The sequence below is a fragment of the Heterocephalus glaber genome, unplaced genomic scaffold (genome assembly GCF_053883595.1).
Source record: "Heterocephalus glaber isolate CG9 unplaced genomic scaffold, H.glaber_assembly_v1.0 deba00001504, whole genome shotgun sequence".
Taxonomy (NCBI): Eukaryota; Metazoa; Chordata; class Mammalia; order Rodentia; family Bathyergidae; genus Heterocephalus; species Heterocephalus glaber.
This window is the reverse complement of record NW_028258324.1, coordinates 5,068,013-5,090,603: the sequence shown is the minus strand read 5'-3', so window position 1 is coordinate 5,090,603 and position 22,591 is coordinate 5,068,013. Positions and strand designations below refer to the sequence as shown.

At 36.8% G+C, this 22,591-nt stretch overlaps 1 protein-coding gene across 9 annotated transcripts in view; it reads right to left on the bottom strand.

Moving 5' to 3' along the window:
• Positions 1–22,591, bottom strand: part of Dock3 (dedicator of cytokinesis 3) — a 633,495-nt gene that overhangs the window by 70,126 nt on the left and 540,778 nt on the right. For all 9 annotated transcript variants that reach the window (XM_004834160.4, XM_087186904.1, XM_087186907.1 and 6 more), the window contains one exon: positions 21,801–21,899. In XM_004834160.4, the coding sequence (XP_004834217.2) occupies positions 21,801–21,899 (99 nt within the window). The remainder of the gene's footprint in view (positions 1–21,800; positions 21,900–22,591) is intronic.

Genomic DNA, 22,591 nt, shown 5'->3' with positions numbered 1-22,591 from the left:
AATTAGCATAGTTCTGGGTAGCACCACCCAAAAGGCTGGTAGCCTGGATGAGATAAAAGGGAAAGGCAGGTTTGCTTCTGCTGCTTGCTGCTTGCCATCTTCTGCCTGCCAAGCCATGAACTGTTTCTTCTTTGTGATGTTTCTGCCATGCTGCCCTGCCTTGGAGCCAGCTGACTATGGACTGACACCTCTATAAACTAAATAATCCTTTCCTCCTTTAACTTGTAGGTGTTGAGTATTTTGTCCCGGCAATGAAAAAAGCAACTAAGACAGAATTAGTGCATTAGATCTTGGTTTCCTCTGTGAATTGCCTCTCTTAGAGGATACATGGGAATGAATTCTGGCTATTCTCATAGATCAGATGGGAGCAGATCCAAACTGGGGAGAAAAGAGATAGCTCCATATCTACTCAAAACCTACAGTGCTCTAAGTCCAAAACATAGGGCAGACTGGTGCCCAGCAGAACTGATATCAGACTGAATCCACAGACTTCATTCCCTGAGGCATGGTCATTGAGTGCTTGATTTTAAGAACATGCTTTTTTGGATATTAAGAACATATTGATGGGAGATTAGGAATGGCAGAACAAAAACCTTTAATAATTGTTGGGAGATATAGTTCAGTGGTAGAATATGTGTTTAACACACTCAAGGACCTGGGTTCAATTCTCAATACCAAGACAAAACAAAATCAAAACCAAAAACCAAAACCCCAAATCCCTCTGAAAATATGCTCTCCATGAAAGCAATAAAATGGTTAAGACTGATTAACCAAAGGCTAGCAACAATTTAAGAAGTGTTTACAGTGGGCTCTAATTAGGACTGGCCTGACATAGGAACAACCTGGGTTACAATCGGAATTTTAGTTTTAATTTATGAACATGAACAAAGTCTTGAGTTATGACTCAAATGCTGGCCACTTGTGCTTGAGGATTGTTTCAGATACAGATTCAAGCCTTAAAGGGTTCTGAGAGGAACATTACAAAATCCTTTCTTGTGTGGGGTTAATTGAGAAATCTTGGGCCAATGTCTCTTTAAGGACACTGAGATCTGTCTATATAGAGGAGAGAGACTTTGAAGGCTGTGTAGAGGAGTCTGAGCCTTCAATTGACCAACCTGAGTTACATCCAGCCGTCACAAATGAATTGAGTTTGTAAGTCAAGCGTCTACTGTATTTAGGAAAAAGAGTAATCCCAGTAAGAACAAAGAGCAAGCATTTTAAGTTGCTCTATTCCCATCTTCTCTCCCTTTCTCTACAGTAGCCCAAGCAGCTATAGAACCATGGAAGTGATGAAAAGCAGTAACCTAGTAGCCATTTGAAGGAAGAGAATGGTTTTGGAGCTTCTAAAATGGCTCCAGTACTCAGAAAATTATTATTATTGGATCTGCTTTGGTATTTCCTTGGGAAAAGATTGTCTTTATTTAAGCTGACTTGGAATTTACTCAGTGAAAAAAGCTCTACCCACATAATTTAACATCCCAGTTGAATGAAGCAGCCATCTCAGTAGGGTCAAAAAAGAGAATGGCCAAAAATGTAAAGGAAAATCTTAGCAATAAATATCCATACAAGGGATTTGCAAAGTTCTGACATATTCCTGGCAATCTAGAAGGATATACACATGTTTAAGGCTGTACATATTCCAAGCAAAGGCCCGAGAAGCCCTAATTTCTCACCTCTGGCTAACAATGAGGCCTTGCACAAGCAGGAAGTGAAGGCTAAGGTAGAGTGTAAATTGTTGGAGTGTTGAAGGTAAGCCTTGACATATGCAAAGCGTGGCAAACTCAGCCGAGTTTTAAAGATTTAAAAACTCTATCAAGTTATTAGCTGATCATTAACCTAACTGAATGGAGACTTTAGTAGCTACACATAAAGAATACAGACATTAAAAATTTAGTCCAAGGGCCGGGGATTTAGCTCAGTGGTTTTGCTGCCTGCTGCGTAAGCACAAGGACCCAAGTTCGATCCCCGGCACCAAAAAGAAAAGACAAAAAAAAAATTAGTCCAAGAAAGTCACTAAAAAGACAAAAAACATCATTATCAACAAAAACCAACAAAAAGCAAACCCTTGAGGATGTGGTATCTGATTTCCAGAACTGTCAAATTATATGAAATGTCCAGTTTTCAACAAAAGTTACAAGACACTAAAAAATACAGGAAAAAAGTCAATAGAAAAAAAGCATAAGGATAATGTCTCACCAAGTAGAGAATATGAATAAAAAAGAAATCATTTAAAAAGCAACAAACAGAAATTCTGGGAAATACAGATAACTGAAGTGAAAAATTCACTTAAAGGGGCTCAATAGTACATTTAAGCTGGCAGAAAAATGAGCAAACAATGATAGGTTAATTGAAATTACCTAGCAGAGGCATAGAAAGAAAAAGAAGGAAAAAAAGAACACAGCCTCAGAGACCTTATCATCGGGGGAATAAACACACAGTAGTGGGAGTGCCAGAAAGAAAGGAGAAGGGAGAAAATATTACTTGAAGAAATAATGGCCAAAACTTCCCAAATGTGATGAAAAAAATCTTTAGTGCACATAATGAGGAAGCTTAATGAACTCCAGATGGGACAGAATCAAAGACACATGACAGTCAAACCATCAAAAGTCAAAAACAAAGAGAATCTTGAAACCATCAAGAGAAAAACCATTCATCGTGTACAAATGGTTCCCAATAAGATTAACAGGTGACTTCCCAGATATAACAGAGGCCCAAAGGCAGCAAATTCAGTGTTAAAAGCACACTTAACCAAGAACCCTAAATCCAGAAAAATTATCATTAAAAAATAAAGAATAAATCAACACATTCTCAGATAAAACTGAGAAAACTTGCCCTAGAGAAATACTGTAGGTTATCCCTCAGATTGAAATAAAAGTAAAATAACTTGAATCCACATGAAGAAATAAAGAATGCACGTTAAAAAATGTGTTGATGTGGAAGGAAAGGGGCAGAGCTGTGACTGGCAACAAAATTCAGTCTCTGTAAGATCTGGAATTCGGACACTGGAAAATAACAACTTGAAGAACTAAAAAAGGAAGAGTAAATTGCTGAGAATCAGAAAAGAACTGACAGGAAAATTAGAAGGTACAGAGAAGTTGGAGAAAAGGTCCATAACAGAGAAAACAATGAAACAATCTGGACTCGGTCCCTGGCTTGTGGCTTGCAGGGAGGGGAACCTGGCTCCATAGAAGCAAGGTAAGTGCTTGGGAGGGAGATCCAGGGAGAAATGGCAGCAGAGCCCACAGCCATGAAATGTAAAAGAAGTGCAGGGTTTTGCTCTGAGGGACTCTTCCATATGGCAGGTAACAACTGGAGAGGAATTCCAGCGCAGGTGCCACCGTATCACTAGAGTGTTTAATCAGGTGCCATTTTGGGAAGGGCTTAAATTTGGGACTCAGAACAACTAAAAAGCAACTTCACTTCAGGGCTCCCCGAGTGGCTCTTCCACTGTGACTAGGAGAGATACAGTCATGGGAGACAGCTGTGGACAGGAAGAGGGCTTGGAAAAGAGATCCCTTGAGAAGTTTAAGCTCAGGCCAGGAAGGACATGGGCTACTCCCTGTGGTGAGGAGCCAGGCTCCCAGCTGAACTGCATTCAGAAACTTGTCTTTTGAAGTCCAGTATTTTTTTTTTTTTGGTACCAGGGAATTGAACTTGGGACCTTGTGCTTGCGAGGCAGCCACCAGAACCACTGAGCTAAATCTCTGGCCCTAAAGTCCAGTATTAAGTATTTGAAACCCTTGCCATGCACACCCACAGATCTGAGGTCTGATTTTCTTCCCTAACTACCAATGTGAGGACATGTCTCGGTGGGGACATTGCCACAGTATGGGGTACAGAGGGGCCTCTGGAATAGTGGGCATCTCACAAACCCACAGGCCATAAGGCTAGGTGAAGAAAACTATCTTGCTGTACTCCAAAACTGCAGATCCTGGAAGGAAACCACACATTCAAAAACATGGATAAGTTTTTGTTTTGTTTTTAGACTCTTTTTCTTTTTGTCTTTCTTTTTCACTGGTTTATTGGGGCTTGGGGAATATTCCTTTTTCCTTTATAAAAAAATTATTAGGGGCCAGGGATTTAGCTCAGTGGTTCCGGCACCTGCCTTGCAAGCTCAAGGTCCCAGGTCCGATCCCCAGTACCAAAAAAAAAAAAAAAAAGCAAAAAAAAATTATTAGTACATGTTGGCAATGCATGAAGTTTACATTCACCTTAAAGGTACATGTACATAGCACTTAATGTTTCTTTTTCATTCCCCTTCTCCACCCTACCCCCCATATCTAGATTTCCTTTTGCCTTTTCATAATTATTAATTTTAGTTTATGACAAAATAAAGTTTACATCTGTAGTGCTACATGTACATGACACATTTTAAATCTTTTTAACTTCCACTTTTCCTGCATCTTGCTCTCACCCTTGATCTCTTGGACCCCTTTCCATCTGCAAAAGATGTATCTCTCTGTTTCCTTCTGTCAGTCCTTTATTTTTGTTTTTCACTTACATTCTGCCTTACCTACATGAGACATACTATACTATATTTAAGCTTGTGTGTCTTTTATTTCACTTAACATTAAATTTTCCAGGTGTTTTCATTTTCCTACAACTGTTTCCAAATTATCTTTCTTTATAGCTGAGTAGTATTCCATTGTGTATAGGTATCACATTTTCTTTACCCATTTATCTGATATAGGCTGCTTTCAGGATTTAGCTATTATGAACTGTGCTGGAATAAACATTGGTATGCATGTATTGCTGAAATATGTTGTTTTTAGCTCTTTTGGGAAGATACTTAGAAGAGGAATAGCTGGGTCAAATGGAATTTATAATTTTAGTCTTTTGTGAAATCTCATGCTGATTTTCATAATTCCCACTAACAATGCAGAAGGGTTCCATTTTCACCACAGCCATGCTAGGATGTTATTATTTGATTTCTTCATGATTGTGATTCTTTCTGGTGTTAAAATGAAGTGTAAGATGTAAGTTGTTTTAATTTGCATTTCTCTAATGGTCAGAGATGTTGAATATTTTTTCATATGTCAAATGAAAAAATATTCAACATCTTTTACTGGTCATTTGTACTTCTTCTGAAAAGTGTCTATTCATTTAATTTGCCTATTTTTTGATTGAGTCTTTTATTTTGGGTGGTCTAATAGTTTTGAGTTTTTTGGGGGGTTTTTTTGGTACCAGGGATCTAACTTGAGACCTTGCGCTTGTGCAGCAGGCGCCAGAACTAATGAGCTAAATCCCTGGCCTTGAGTTCTTTATATATTCTAGATATTAATCTTCTATATAGTAGCTGGTAAATTTTTTTTCCCATTTTGTAGGTTGGCTCTTCATTCTGCTGATTGTTTCCTTTGCTGTGCAGAGGCATTTAAATTTGACATGATCCAGTTTGATTCTTGCTCTTATTTCTTATGCAACTAGAGTTCTGTTCAGAAAGTCCTCACCTATGACTTCAAGTATTTTACTTATTTTATCTTCCAGTTGGTTCACTGTTTTAATGTTTATAGCTTTGCTTCATTTTGACTGTAGTTTAGTACATGGTGAGAGACACAGGTCTAGCCTCAATCTTCTGCATAGAAATGGCCAAGTTTCCTAGCAATATTTGTTAAATAGCCCATCTTTCCTCCAACATGTTTTTGGCCCCTTTGTTGAAGATTAAATAGTAGAATGTATCTGGGGATGTTTCAGTACTCTCCATTCTGCTCCACTGATCCACACATCTGTTTTTGTGCCAGTTCCATGCTGTTTTTATCACTGTTGCTTTGTAATATAACTTTAAGTCAGGTATTGTGATGTCTCCTGCTTTGCTGTCGTCCAAGTATTGCTTCTGCTATTCTGAGTCTCTTCTGATTCCATATAAATTTTAGGTTTGTTTTCTCTAGTTCAGTGAGGAATGCTGTTGGTATTTTGATTTGGATTTGCATTAAAATATGGAAGTATAACCATTTTGACAGTATCGGTTCTGCCTATCCAGGAACAAGGGACATCTTTCCAATTTCAGATGTCCTCTTCAATCTCCTTTTCCAGAGTACTGTAGCTTTTGTTGTAGAGGGTTTTCATTTCCTTGGTTAGGTTAACTGCTAGGTATTTAGTTTTTCTTGGTGCTATTTTGAATGGTATTGTTTTCCTAATTTCTTTCTCACTGAGTTCATTATTGGTATACACAAATGCTACTGATTTTTATGTATTCATTTTGTATATTGGTTCATTGTTGAAATTCGTTATATTTTTTGGTGGAATTCTTCAGGTCTTCTACATTGAGTATGATGGCACTTGCAAATAATGATAATTTGACTTATTCCTTTCCTATACATATCTTGTTTCTTTCTCTTGCCTGATTGCTAATGTTTTGAGTACTAGATTGAACAGAAGAGGTTATAGTGAGCATCTTTGTTCCTAATTTTAGAGGGAAAGCTTTCAGTTTTTCCCTATTTAATGTGATATTGGCATTGGTTTGTCATAAATAGCTTTAATCTAATTCAGGTAAGGTCTTTCTGTACCTATTTTCTTCAGAGTCTTTATCATGAAGGGGTGCTGGATTTTGCCAAAAGTTTTTCCTGCATCTTTGGATATGATTTTTTTTTAAACATTGCCTCTGTTTATATGATGTATTAGATTTATTGATTTGCATATGTTGAACCGTCCTTGCATCTCTGGGATGAAACCCATTTGTCATGCTGTATGATCCTTCTGATGATGTGTTGCATTCTATTTGCCAATATCTTAGTGAGATTTGCACCTATGTTCATTAAGGAGATTGGCCTATAGTTTTCTTTTTTCATTGGGTCACTGTCTGGTTTTGTGATCAGATTGATGATCCCAAACTTTTTCCCTAAAGAGTTTCAGGAGCATTGGTGATATAATGTTCTTTAAAGTTTTGTAAAATTCAGCAGTGAATCAATCAGGGCCTGGGATTTTTTTTAGTTAGCAGGTTTTTAAATTACTGCCTCAATTTCATTGCTTGTTATTGGATTATTCAAAAATTTTCATGTCTTCTTGGTTTAGTTTTGTTTGTTTTTTGGTACCGGGGATCGAACTTGGGTCCTTGCACTTGCATAGCAGGCAGTGAAACCACTGAGCTAAATCCCTGGCCCCTTCTTGGTTTAGTTTTGGTAAGTCTTATGTATATGTCTGTCCATTTCTTTAAGATTTTATAATTTTTCGGAAAATTTTTCATAATAGTTACTATCTTCTGGATTTCAACAGTGTTCACATTGTGATTTAGTCTTTTTCACTGCTAATTTTATTAATGTCGTTCCCACTTTCTTTTAGTAAGTTTGGCTAAGGGTTTATCTAATTTATTTATTCTTTCAAAGAACCAGGTCTTTGAATCATTGATTCTTTGTATTGTTTTTTCAAGACTCAATTTCATTCATTTCTGCTCTGAGATTTCCCTTTTTCCCAGTTTGGGCTTGGAGGATTGTTATTTTTCATGTATCTTGAGGTTCCTCATTAGGTCATTTATTTGAGCTCACTGTTTTTCTAATGTAAGCATTGATTGCAGTAAGCATTCTTCTCAGGACTGCTTCATTGTGTCTCATGGGTTCTGAAATGATGTATTGGTATTGCCATTTGCTCCCCAAAATTGTTTAATTTCTTCCATTATTTCTTCTGTGACCCACTGGGTGCTCAGGAGTGTATTACATTTCCAGATGTTTATGCTTTTTCTATGGTTTTTTTTCTGTGATCAATTTCTAGTTTCATTGCACTTTGGTCTGATGGTCAACATGGGGTGATTTCAATTCTTTCATATTTATTTAAGCAGGCTTTATGGACGAGTATGTGGTCCATTTTGGAGAAAGTTCTGTGTGCTGCAGAGGAGAATGTGTACGGTGTTGTAGTAGGGTAGAACACTCTGTAGACATTAAATTTATATGTTCAAGGGTGTGATTCAGCTCTGACACTTATTGATTTGTTTAGTTAATCTACCTTTTTGTGAAAGTGAGGTATTGAGGTCACCCACTATGATTGTGTGTTTATTTGGTCATTTATGTTCAGCAGTGCCTGTCGTATGAAAATAGGTTTTCCAGTGTTTGTTGCATAATATATTTACATGTATTATCTCTTCTTGTTGGACTATTTCCTTTACTAGTAAGGAGTGACCTTATTTGTCTCTTCTGACCAGTTTTAGCTCAAAGTTTACTTTGAGCTAAAACTGCTACCCATTCTTATCAGGGTCCTGGATGTTTCCTACCTTTTGATTTTTAGTCTATGAATGTCTTTTTGGATTAGATGAAGTTTCTTGAATGCAATAGACTGTCAGATTCTGTTTACTGATTCAGTTGGCCAATCTATGTCTTTTAACTGGGGAGTTGAGGTCATTAACTTTGAGAGTTATTAGGAGAAGGGTTGATTAATTCGCATCATTGAGCTCTTTCTCTGTTCATGATTCCTTTGCTTTTCTGTTCCTTTTTTTGTTGTTTAGTCTATTTGCCTTGCTCGATCTATTCATTCCATCTGGATTTTTGGCTTTATTTGCTTTGTCGTTTTGGTATAGGATATTCTTGAGTGTTTTCCAGAGTGCTGGTTTGGTAATCATAAATCTCGAGTTGTTCTTTTTTATTGAATTATTTTTCCATCTATTTTGAGAGAAAATTTACCAGACAATCTTTATATATGATTTTTTGCTTTTCTCTGACAGCTTTTAAAATTCTGTTCTTTTGTTGGACATCACACGTTTTAATTAGAAAGTGTCATGGGGAGCTTACAGTTGGTGTTCTGTAAGCCCTGTTTTCTTGTATATTGAGTTCTTTCCTTATATTTGTGAAGTTATCTATTATGCTTTCTCTAAACAAATTTATTACTCCATGTGTGCTCTATCCTGGTTTCTTTCTAGGATATTCAGCCTTAGGTTGGTCTTCTTAGTGTTGTTGAGTAGATATTGGATGAATTTTTATTGTTTTCCTATCATTTTTAAGGCTTCTTTTAGTAATTCATCATAATTTACCATTTTGAGTCTTGATTTCAGAGTCCCTGTCTTCATATTGGTCATTTCTGCAATTTATAAATTCTACACATTTTAAAAAACTTGGTATTTGTGTCTGACACTTTTTCATGGATTTTGTATCTTTGGTGAATTTGTCATTGATGTTTTGACCCATTTTGGTCAGCTTTTTCAATTTTTTGTTTCTCTGCTATCTATATTGGTTATTTTGTAAGATAATTCTATGAAATTTTAGGTCATGTCCTCTTTGAACTCACCTAGTTTCTTTATCTCTTTTTTCATCAATTCATAAAGCTTCACTATCTAGTGCTTGCTTTCCTCTCCACTGGTGCTCCCTAATTCTGCCTTGGAAGAATTGTGAGACCATGGCGGGGCATTTGTTTCCTTTTTCCCATGTTCCTCTGTGTGTGTGTGTGCTGAGGGTTGAGGTCAAGTACAGTGAGGAGAGATTGTAGACATTATTAAGATCCTTTTAGTTGGATTCTTCCTTCCAGCAATATGTGCAAAACTGAGCTGGAGATTTAGCTCAGTGGTGCTCTGCCTGCCTTACAAGCACGAGGTCCTGAGTTCTATTTCCAGTACCAAAAAAACAAAACAAAACAAATATGTGCACTACTTTATTTGTCCAGAGATATTGTTCACCCCTGCGCTATTTAATTAAAATGGTTTGGACTCTGTCACTGTGTTGTGAGGTGATAATTACTATTGGTTATAACAGTGTCAATGGATGTGATCTAATATAACTTATATGAGTTAAACATTGCATATATAGTTTCTCCTTTATCAATAACGTTTTCAGGCTCTACTATTTTATTAATGGTTACTCTATGATGTGGAAGGATATGGAAAGGGAAGAGATGGGGAATGGGTGAAAGAGGAGTTCGTAGCACAAGTGATAGATAGGACAAATAATAATAGATAAAATAAAATTGATCTGGGCCAGATTCTGTTAGAGATCTTTTACGGTTGGAGCAAAGAATAAATGTTCAAGATTTTAAGAGGATGTTTGTGGGGGCAAAGATGTAGGAGAAAGGAAGTATAATTACAGATTAAGGAATGCTACAAGGCTGTCAGAACCTGCTGATTTATTTGAGCACCTATAGGTGGAGAAGAAGCAAGGGAGGACAGCTGGATAAAATAAGGAAGAGCAAAAGGAATAGAAAATATAGGAGAGAAAGTTAGTATGAGATGACAGGAATGTCTGAAGGAGAGTGAAATCTAGGGAAAAAACTTGAAAGGAAGAATTTGAAGTGGGAGAAAGAAGTAAATAATAAGAAAATAGTGGTGTTATAAATGCTAGAGTTGAAGAAAAGGGGTAGGGAGATGAGATGAGAGAGAGAAAATAGCAACTAAAAGCAAAAAAATTAACAACAATAAAGACTACAAGGAGAAGGGGGGGGGAGAGAGAGAGAGAGAGAGAGAGAAAGGGAAAATAAAAAATAACCCTGCAGGGAATTGGTTCCAGCACTCCAACAAGAGAACCTACATGCAATTCCTTAGTGATCACTATGCCACAAAGTCGAAATGTCTACGGAATTCCTTTCTTGTTTTTGTTACAGTCTAGTTGCAGACAGCCACACAAGGGCACTGTAGACAATCATATGCATGCTCTGGTGACTGAAGTGGTATGCTGGCATGCAGGGTGGGTATAGAACAGAGTTGGCCCACACATAAGAGTGGTACCCGAAACTGGGCAACTGGGCTCACAGGACAGGTGCTGAGTTCACTGGGCGTATATATCTGTATGGCAGCAGGCACCCTGTATTGCAAGGCGGTACCAGAGAACTGGTACTTGTTACTCAGCAGGGAAACAGGCTTGCAGGGTGGGTGCTAGAAAAGTTGGGTATGCTTATTTGTGTCTCTGCATACAAGCAGGCTCACAGGGTAGGTACCAAGTGGACTGGTTGCAATTGCTTGCAACTCTTTTTTTTTTCGGTACCGGGGATCGAACTTGGGACCTTGCACTTGCAAGGCAGGCGCCGGAACCACTGAGCTAAATCCCTGGCCCAATTGCTTGCAACTCTTCAGGGAAACAGGCTTGGAGGGCAGGTGCGAGTGGACTAGGTGCATCCACCAGCAACTCTGCGGGCAAGCAAGCTTGCAGAGCAGGTACTAGTGGACTGGGTGCTTACGCTGGTGACTTGGCAGGCAGGCACATGAGACAAGCTGACTCCAAGTGGAGTCAGGTTGAGTGCAATTTGCCTGTTTATCCTCTTTCTGCTTGGAGTCTGGTGGTGTGTGTGTATGTGTGTGTGTGTAGCTGTGCTGCACTGCCCACAGTAAGCACTGGAAGAATCTGCAGAAATGCAGCTTTCCGAGTGTTTGGAGTGGGGGCTGATGTGAGGAGGGGTTAGTATTTGCAAAGTCTGTCCCAGGGGTCTGGTCTCCGTGTAACTAGATCAGTCACTCACGCTGTTTGCCATATTTTAAAAAATGGCTGCTCCCTAGAGGAGCAGGGGTGGGGGTGAGTGAACCAGCCATGGAAGCACTGCTTCCCCTTTTCGACTGTATTCTCTTTTTTTTCTTTCTTTCTTGTTTTACTCCTTTTTTTCTTTTTCTCTTTTTTCCCACTATTTTTTTCTGTTTTTAGTTTCCATACTATTCCTTTTTTGCCCTTCTTTTACCTTTTATTTCTTCTTTTCCTGTTACTTTCCTCTAATTCTACAAATATCCTTCTACTCCTGTCTCAGTTTTTTCTCCTTATATTTTATTGTTTAATTTTTCAAATTTTTCTTTTCGCATTTTCCCATTCCCAATTTCCTGTATCTTTAATAGTATAACCACTAGGCTTTACTAATCTTTAGATAGTTAACTCTATGTTACACTATTGAATTCTATCAGTAGTGGAGGTATAGTTATCACAATTAATAGATACAGTGGTACCTTGGTTCATGAACTTAATTCATTCTACAATTCTGGGGAAGACGGCTATGTTTGTTTTCATGTAGGTAAGATGGCCATGGTTGTGTTCTTCACCAGATGCGGAGTTTGCAAATGGAAGCAGAACTTTGATGAATGCTTCTGTTAGCAAACCGAATTGTTTGTGAAGAGTTCATAAACCAAGGTATTACTGTACTTGCTGTATATCAGTATCAATATGTGATGTTTCTTAGTGTTTATACTGTAATTACAGATTTATTTTCTAAGCTTAAGGGTGGCATATTATTTGTTCTTATGGTATATCAATATCCAATTTGTCTTGGATGATACTACTATTGGTGACTTACTTGATGTTGCCAGGGTTGCATAGCTATTGCTATTAATAGGTTTTCTCTGTATGACAATATCCAGATTACCTTTGCGACATTAACAATATGTGGTCTATTCCTGGAGAACTTATATGGGTCAATTATACTGCATCAGCCCCTACCAGAATAATAGAAGTGGTCAGATCTTGGGACAGAGGAAAAGGACTATAGTTAGCCATGCTCTGAGTGCATCACCGAAAACCAGACTAGAGATTTCCATACCAGCAGCAATGTCTTTCAAGTATAAGAAAGCACAAACCAAAACACAACAGAAACATGAGAAAACAAGGCAATAAAATGCCCCCCCCAAACTCCCAGCTCCCCTAAAGCTGATCCATGGGGCATTAAAAGAGAGGAAAGCAAAAGCCACACAGCCAAATTATTTGAAAGGATAACAGAGGAGATTAGAAAACAGATTAGCAAAGTGTTCAGCAGGCTCAGAGAAGATACAACTGATCAAAGAATGGCGGTAATAAAACAATCAGGGAGCTTATAGAATACACTAATAAAAAGCTAGTGAGCTAAGTAAAATGATACAAAACATGAACAATCAATTTAGCAAAGAATCAGAGTCCATGGAAAGGTTCCAAACAGAAATCTAGGAGATTAAAAATTCTATTCAAAGTATGGACAGCAGAATTGACCAATGTAAAGACAGAATATCAGAATTAGAAGAGAGGGATGCTTTCAAATACCAATAACTCAGAGATACCTTAAAAAGAAGAGAATGTGAAAAATGGATCTTGCATCTTCTAGATGATGCAAAGAAGACTAAAATTAATTGAAATACATGAAAAATCAGAAGACAGTATAAAGAGCATAAAAAACCTGTTTACAGAAATAACACTAGGAGAAAATCTTCCAAATATTGGGAAAGAATTAAACATATAAATAAGTAGGGGATACAGAACCTAAACAGCCACTATCAAAAGAGATTCTCTGCACATCAACATTATAGTCAAAATCCCAGAAGTCCAACATGGAGACAGAATCTTAAAAGCTGTTAGAGAAAATCTACAACAAATCACTTACGAAGGTAAACCCATTAGAATTACAGCAGACTTCTCAACATAAACCTTAAAGACCAGAAGAGCTTCAAATGAAGTGCTTCATGCCCTAAAAGATAGCAACTTCCACCCCGGACTTGTATATCCCGCAAACTGTTCCTTCAAAATTGATAAAAAAAATAAGTATTATCGTGACAAAGAGCATCTCAAGAAATTCATGACCACCAAACCAGCACTACAAAAAATTCTAAAGGATATTCTAGAAAGAAGCCAACAATGCTAAAAAATCTAATAGAATGACTATACCAGGCAGAGTGAGCAGTTAAGCAGAAAATGGGAAAAACAAGGAAATCAGCAACAGAAAAATAATGCAATGACTAGACTACATCAATGCTTTTTAGTTATAACTCTCAATGTGAATGTTCTCAATTCCCCAATCAAAAGACAGATTGGCAAAATCGATCAAGAAAAAAATAGCCCACTGATATGCAATATACAAGAAATACACTTAATCCAAAAAGAAATATTCAGATTAAAAATCAAAGGATGAAAAACAATATTCCATGGAATGGGAACCTGGAAAAAAGCAGGAATAGCTATCCTAATTTCAGACAAAGTAGATTTCAAGCCAAAACTCTTCAGAAGAAACAAAGAAAGTCACTACATATTGGTTAAGAGAACAATTCGACAGAAAGAGATAACAGTTAAAAACATATATACATCAAACGCTGGCAAAGCAACTTCATAAAACACTAGTGGACATAAAAAAATCAAACACCAACACAATTATAATAGGGTCCTCGATACTGTACTATCACAGACAGACAGATCAACTAGACAAAAATCAACAAAGAAATATCAGAGTTGAACCAAAGCTTCAAAACAAATGAACTTGATACCTACAGTGTTCCACCCCAAACAACAGAATACACATTCTTCTCAGCAGCACATGAAACTTTCTCCAAAATGGACCACATGCTAGCCCATAAAGTAAGCTTAAGTAAATGCAAAGGAATCAAAATTATACCATGTATATTATCAGATCATAGTGTAATGAAACTAGAGATCAATGGTAAAACAAACCACAGAAATTATGCAAACACATGGAAACTAAACAATACCCTCTTGAATAATCAATGGGCACAGAAGAAATCAAGGAAGAAATGAGTTCCTACAATCAAATGATAATGCCAGCATAACACTTCAGAAGCTATGGGACACAACGAAAGCAATCCTAACAGGGAAGGTGATAGCATGAATGACCCCAACAGAAAAATAGAGTGAGTTCAAATAAATTAACCTAGTGATGTACCTCAGAAAAATGAGAACAACTCAGATCCAAAGCTAGTATAAGGAAGGAAATTATAAAGATCAGAGCAGAAATTAATGAAACTGAGATTAAAAAACAATAAAAAGAATCAATGAGTTGAAGAGCTAGTACTTCAAAAAGTTAACAAAATACACAAACCTCTAGCCAATCTAACCAAAAAAAAAAAAGCATACAAATCAATGCAATTAGGAATAAAAAAGGTGAAATCAAAATGGACTCGGCCAAAATCCAGAAGATCATCAGTAACTGTATTGAGAACTGTACTCTAGTAAAATGGTAAATTCAGAAGAAAAATATAGATTCCTTGATACACTGAAGCAGTAACCTAATTGAAGAAGCTACCAACTATAAAAGCTCAGGAACTGATAGATTTATAACTAACTTCTACAAGATCTTCAGGAAGGATCAGATGTCAATAGTCCTCAAACTCTTTAATGAAACTGAAAGGGAAAGAGTACTCCTAAAGTCATCCCTAGAAGCTAGTATTACCCTGATTCCAAGCCCAGAAAAGGACCCAACCAAAAAAGAGAACTACAGGCCAATCTCCTTAATGAACACAGATGCAAAAATCTTCAACAAGATACTGGCAAATTGGGCGCAACAAATCATCAAAAAGATTATACATCATAACCAAGTAAGATTCAGGGCAGGGATGCAGAGATGGTTCAACCTACGCAAATCAGTAAGTGCACTACATCATATAAACATAAGCAAGAACAAAAATCACATGATCATCTTGACAGATGCAAAAAAGTCTTTGACGAAATCCAACATCCATTCACGACAAAAACCCTGAAGAAAATAGGTATATAAGGACCTTACCTCAATTTGATAAAAGCCATTTATGACAAACCTACTGCCAACATCATATTAAATAGCAGGGAGGTGAAAGATTTTCATCTAAAATCGGGGCAAGACAAGTCCACTATCTCTACTCCTGTTCAGTACAGTACTTGAAACATTAGCCAGAGCAATGAGGAAGAGAAAGAAATAAAAGTAATATGCATAGGAAAGGAAGAAGACAAACTATATTTATTGGCAGGTGACATAATCCTGTATACAGAAGACTGCAAAAATCCACCAGAAGACTCCCACAACTAATAAATTCAGCAAGGTAGGATATAAATTGACATGAAAAATCAATAGTGTTCCTGTACACAAATAATGAGCCCACCGAGAAAGAAATTAGGAAAATACCATTCACAATAACTAAAAAAAACCCCAAAACTTAGGAATTAACTTAAGGAAGTGAAGGACTTCTATAATGAAAATTACTCTGAAAAAGATTGAAGAGGACATTAGAAAATGAAAAGATATTCACTGTTCCTGGATAGGCAGAACCAATATTGTCAAAATTGTCATTTACTAAAACTGATTTATAGATTGGATACAATCCCAATCATAATATCAATTGCATTCTTTATAGAACTAGAGAAAAAAACCCCTAAAATTCATATGGAACCAGAAGAGACCCAGAATAGCAAAGTAATCCTGGGGAACAAGAGCAAAGAAGGAGGCATCACATTTCCAGATTTCAAGTGATACTACAAACCTACAGTGATAAAAACAACATGGTACGAGCACAAAAGCAGACATGTGGATCAATGAAACAGACCTGAGGATGCAGAAACAACTTTAGGTACATTCAGCCATCTGATCTTTGACAAAGGGGGCAAAAAAGATATGCAAGAGGAAAGACAGCCTCTTTAACAAATAGTGTGGGGAAAACTGGCTATATATATGCATAAAATTGAATCTAGACCCATTATCTCTCACCATGTACTAAACTAAAACCAAAATGAAGCAAGGACCTAGATATGAAAACACAAATACTGAATCTACCAGAAGATAGATAAAACTCAAAGACATAGGAACAGGCAAGGACTTTAAATGGGAAAAGCCAAAAGTTTTCCCTCTAAAATAACATCAAGAATCACTAGATAGGACTATATCAAATTTAAAAGCATATGCATAGCAACAAAATAACCAATATGATGAAGAGACAACCTGCAGAATTGGAAAAATTTTGCCAGCTACACCTTGGACAGAGGACTAAAGTCTAGAATATACAAAGAACTCAATTTCCTAGCAAGTGTAAGGGCATGAGTTCAATCCCTAATATGGCCAAAAAGAAAGAAAAAAAAATTGACTCCTGCAACATAAGATCCAATCAAAAAAATTAGACATTGAAATATACCAACATTTTCCAAAAGATGTACAAATGGCCAACAAGTAACAGAAAAAATGTTCAACATCTGTAGTGATTAGAAAAATGCAAGCCACCTTCCACAGCTAAAGACTACAAGGAACTGAGCAAAAGAAAAAAAAGAAAATGCTGTGAGACAGTGGGAGACAGGGAAGAGAACTGGTGGGGAGAGCAAGCTAAAGCAACAGAGAGACCTGTAAGACTCAGAACATGGTTGCTCCCACAGTGACCGCACCAGAAATAGAAAAGAGCCAACCTAACAGTCCAAGAAATTGATTTTGGTAGCTGCTTGAATACATATTAAATTTTGCAAAGCCATCTTTGCCTCTGTAAATGAATAGGATTTTAACTAAGTACAGAACCAAGTTGTTTTGCTCTGGATAAAAAGCGAGTGATGCCAGAAATTGCCTTATCAGTTTAATTTGGTGTACATCTGGTGAACACTAATACACCTAAAGCAAATCAAAAGTCATGAGAAAATCACTAGGATAATCCAACACCTCAAGATCAGAAGTCTTGATCACACTGTGTCAACAATAAGCTATGCTAATTTTAATTTAGAATATTATACTTTTTGGAATATTAAAAAAAAAAAAGAAAAATGCAAGCCAAAACAACACTGAAATTCAGTCTCACTCCAGAAAGGATGAGTATATTCATGAACTCAAAAAACAAATTCTGGCAAGATGTGAGGAAAAAGGAACCTTTCTACACTGTTGATGGGAATGTAAACTAGTACAACACTATGGAAATCAGCTCGAAAATTTTTCAAAAACCTAAAAACAGAAATTCCATTTGATCCAGCTATATCTCATCTGGGTATCTTTCCTAAAGAGTTAAGGATATCATATTACACTATTATGTTAGTAGCAGCACAACTCATACTAGACACATCTTGGAAATGGCTTATAATGTTCATCAACAGGTGAATAAAGAAAATATGGTATATACACAATGGAATACTACTCAGCCATAAAGAAGGATAAATTTGAATCACGTGTTGATGTTGCACCTTGAAATCATAATGTTCAGTGAAATAAACCGGAAACAAAAAACTATCTCATGGTTTGGCTTATATGAGAAACCCAATTAATATTCTGAGTACCCTTCCTTTATTTTTTAAAAATTTATTTTTATTAGCACACATTTTGTAGTATATACTGATTACACCAAGTGATGGGGAGCCTATACATGTACATAACACACCTTAATTATTTTTACATCCCCTTTTCGTCCTCTTCCTCCGTCTCTTAGTCCTTTTTCCATCTATCTCTGTTTCCTATTATCTTTTATTTTTCTCTTTAATTTATTTGTACTTTGGGTTTCTTATATAAGAGAAAATGTGATGTTTATGTGTCTGATTTATTTCACTTAACATTATGGTCTCAAGGTATGTCCATCTTCCTACAAATTACTTACGTGTATCCCATTTATCTTTCTTCACAGCAAAGCAGTATTCCATTGTGTATAAACAGCATATTTTCTTAATTCACTCATTGGGTGATAAACAATATAGGCCACTTCCATATAGGCTATTATGAGTTTTGCTGCTACAAATATGGGTATACATGTATCACTGTAATATGAGCTCCTTAAATCTTTCAGGAAGATACCAAGAAGACAACTAGCTGGATCAAATGGGATTTTTATTTTTAATTTTTTGAGGAATCTCTATAATGATTTCCATAATGGTTATACTATTTTATATTCCCACCAACAATGTGGAAGCATTCCTTTTTCCCTGAAGCCTTGCCAGCATTTGTTATTCCCAAAGTATGAATAATTTAAAGAGCAAAATAAAAAAGATACTTGACAGGAAACAGGGAGGTAGACCTTTTGTAGACAGAAAAGGGATCTAGTTCCCAATGATGAATGTAACTGTATTTTATACCAAAAATGTACCAATAAACTTAATGGGAAAAAAAAGATATGTCATGTACAGCTACAAATTCCCAATAGTGAATGTGATCATAATGTGTACCTAAAATGTACCAATAAACTCAATAAAAATTAAAAAAAAAGAAAAAAAAGAAAAGGGATCTAGTGATGGAAAGAGAAGGGAGGAAGAAGAGGGGAAGAGAAAGTAAAAATGACTAAAATATGATATGTCTATGTATCAACTTCCCATGGTGATTGTATTCCTAATGTATCGCAAACATGTACTGCCATAATAAAAATAAACGATGAGATAAAAAAGAAAAATATGGCACAGCTGATTGCACATGTCTGTAATCCAAACACACTGGGAGGCTGAGGCAGAGGGATCTCAAATTTGAACTCAGCCTGGGCAACTTAGCAACTTAGTGATAGTCTGTTTCAAAGTAAAAAATATAAAAAGGCCTGGAGATGTAATTCAGTACAAAGGCCCTGGGTTCAATCCCCAGTCCCTCAAATTTTTTAAAAATTAAATTCACCAATTAAGGTATTTGATCCTGGGCTTTTCTTTGTTGAATATTTAAAATTATTAACTTGATCTTGTCAAGTTTAAGATGCATATGATTTTTTTAAAATTAAATTCTTTTATTGGTGCATTGTAGGTATAGAACACAATTACATTTCTCATTGGGAATTGTACCTTTACATAAAGGATGCATATGATTAAACAAACACTGAAGTGTATAATTTAAAAGTATTATTTATGGTATCAAAATTAATGCTATCATAAAATAATGCTGTCATAAAAAAGAACACATGAACAGAACTCTATACTCAATAGGGTAGACTAAAAATGTTCCCTCATCTGCTTCTTTTTAAATCTTCCAAAATGACAGTCAAGGAAGAGAAATGCGCATAAGCACAGAGTAAAAGAAAATTAGAGAGAAGCAGACACTATCAAATGAGTAACACATACTGAAAATTTATAAGAAAAGTAACTGTAGCATCTGACTCAACAGACTTGAGAAAGCCAGTAACTAAGAGCCTTACAGAGTAAGAGAAATAGGAAGCAAGAACCTCAGAAAGGCACACAAACTGAAGGCATTACCAAACAGCTCTGTGGGACTTGGTATGAAGACTAAAACATAGGCAGGTTAGTACAGAGTCTCTCCAAGATCCCGTCTGTTACTGCTATCTCCTGCCACAAGGTAGTCAATCTTTCCCTGCCCTGTCAGAAGATTCAAGACTATTCTCTGGAATTAGGTGATCAATGAGGATTTGTCTTTGCAGGTACATTAATATCTGAGGTGCCAGAATGAAAACTGGTACCGAGTTTTCCTGCTGAACGGGAAGACCCAAAGTCCCTTTTTGTTATTTGGTTCCCAAAATATTGGCAGGTTACTACATCCCCAGGTGAGGTAGAGTATTCCTCTCAAGCCTACAGTTTAAAATAGGCCTACAGTTTTAGCAATCATGGGATGCTCTGACCAAAAGGCCAGATCCTCTTCAGTCACCATGGAAAAGCCTGCTATAGACAATCCTTTATCACACATGAGTGTTTGAACTCAGCACCAAAGGACTTCACTTTTAGATACAGACTGACATTCAAGAGTCTCTATGCATAGGAGGGAAGTCTTTAACACAAAAAGAGAGAGGCACAAACAAACAGTGGGTATATTGAAAAGATGATAAATGGAGACTCCTAGCCAGACTTGAAAACCAAAACAAACAATAAAAGCAAATTAGAAAAGAGAAAATTAATATCTACAAAAAGTTTTACAAGAAAAAAAATTATAATCATAGTCCAGTTCTTGGCTCACCATAGTACTTACCTAGCTGATTATCAATTTAGTAATAAAGAAAAGTTGATTACCAATTTAAGCAAAAATGTATGAAAATGACATTGGAAGAATTGGAGGAAAGAATGTATGTGTGAGAGAAGAATGATCCAGGAGAATCATTCTCACTTTCCTTGGGAAGAAGAAAACAGACAATAACTATCAATATCTAAAAATTATCAGTAGTAGCTTCCTGAAGAACAGCAAAAGAGTTGAAAGTGGCTGCTCTTGGGGAGTACAAACTAGACATTTGTCAGACTGAGTCAGGGAATTACTCTTTTTATGATAGATCTTTGTAGTACTGTTTTTCTTTTTTAATAGATATATATTGCTATAATAAAAATGAATATTTAATTAAAAAGTAAGAGAATGATGCTAGCCTGAGTAAGGGTCAGTTAGTAAGTACACACAGGACAAAAATGATATCAAATAGTTGAGTCTGAACTTTCCTGCTCCACATCTGAGCTGAAGCACTGCTAGACCTGGATATGTGTTCTAGTTTACTTGTGGCTCACTTCAAGGGTTATTAGTGATACTAATCGGCAGAGATCAATATCTGTGGAAAGGGTGGCAAGATCAGATACTAGAAAGTGATAACTGATATTTATTAATTAATACAGTATGGCCAATAAAGACCATCTAAGTGAAAACACTGGAATGTATTACTCTGAAGTAGAATGCCTTGGTTTTGAATAAAAGCAGAGCATACACCTACAGTTTGTAGTGGCTCTTTACTTGGAAGGAAGTTGAGTTAGCACGTTCTAATACAAAGACACAAACCCCAGGAGTGTGTCAGAAGCAGATGCCAAGCTCCGCTTGGGTTATGCTTGCCTGTTGTTTGAACTTTTCTGCACTATCTGCCATGAGTTCTCCAGATTCAGAGCCAAAGGGAGGCAGTGCGTACCCTAGCTCTCTACAGACATCTTCCAGAAATACATTTAAATGAAGAAAAATTGTCACCATGACTATTGTAGTTATTAGAGCAGTAAAGCCTACAGAGACAAAATATAAGGGACACTGCCAAGTTCCTAAGAAAGGAAAGAATCATGGCTTGCTGAGTCAGTATGGCCCAGAGTAGTCTCTAATATAGTCATACAGTTACAAGCATATAGTCACAGAACTGCTGTCAGTTAGAGCAAACTTGTCAGCGTTACTGGATTATATGTAGGGACACTGACGACTTTCATCTTCTGGATACTATACTCTCAGGTGTAAATTGAGGCTGGTGAATCTTACATCACTGGTAGTGATGGTCACTTGAACTAACTCTCTCAACAGGGAAGAGTCCCTGTGTAGTCTTGGCCCAAGACTTCCTTTTCTGGGTAAAAAGGTAGTGCCCTGAGGCCTACCTTGAGTTCATCTTTGCTCTGGAAGTTGTCCAGGAGATGCTGATAATGAGTGTCACACATCTGACAAAGCAGTGAGAGAAGGCAGGACACATACTCTCCCTGGGGATCAAAAAGAAAAAAACAGAAACCATTTATCACAGCCAATCAGATAAGCTATGTTCTCCCAATCCACAAAGGGCAAGGAGAGAAGGGAAGGTCTGAGATGGCCCCAATGATCATGGAAGAAAGGTGACAACTCTGGCCCTGAAAATGAGCTTTCTTTTCTAGAGGGCTTAGTAGTTTTAATAAGGACTTTGCAGCATGGGGTTACTGAAAATGCTTAACGTATAACAAAGTAGTTCTGCAAAATGAGGCAAGTATTCTCATTTTTCCAAGGAAAGTTTTAGTTAAAAAGTCTTTTGCTGTCTGAGCATCATAGTGAAGTATGTAGGATTTCTTGGAAGACAAAGTGTGGCCTTCTCTGCACAGAATTTACATCTGTTTGTCCTCCTGGAATAAAGCAGTTTTCCTACGAAGAACTCATCGGGGTCCTCCCGGAAGATGCACAGGGCACCTGTCAGATGGGACACAACAGATCAACAGGACTGAAAGGCAAAGGAGTTAAAACCAACCATTCTGCGAGAACAAGAAGATATGGCCTTTAAGACAAATAAAATGTACCTGCTCCCTCAGATGAATGTAAAAACATTATGTACTGGAAACAAGTACTAATAAGTTCTTTTAAACTTAAGGATAATTATAAGTCTTTAATATTTCTTCAAGTCCCAGCTGCGGTACATGGAAGAAAACCC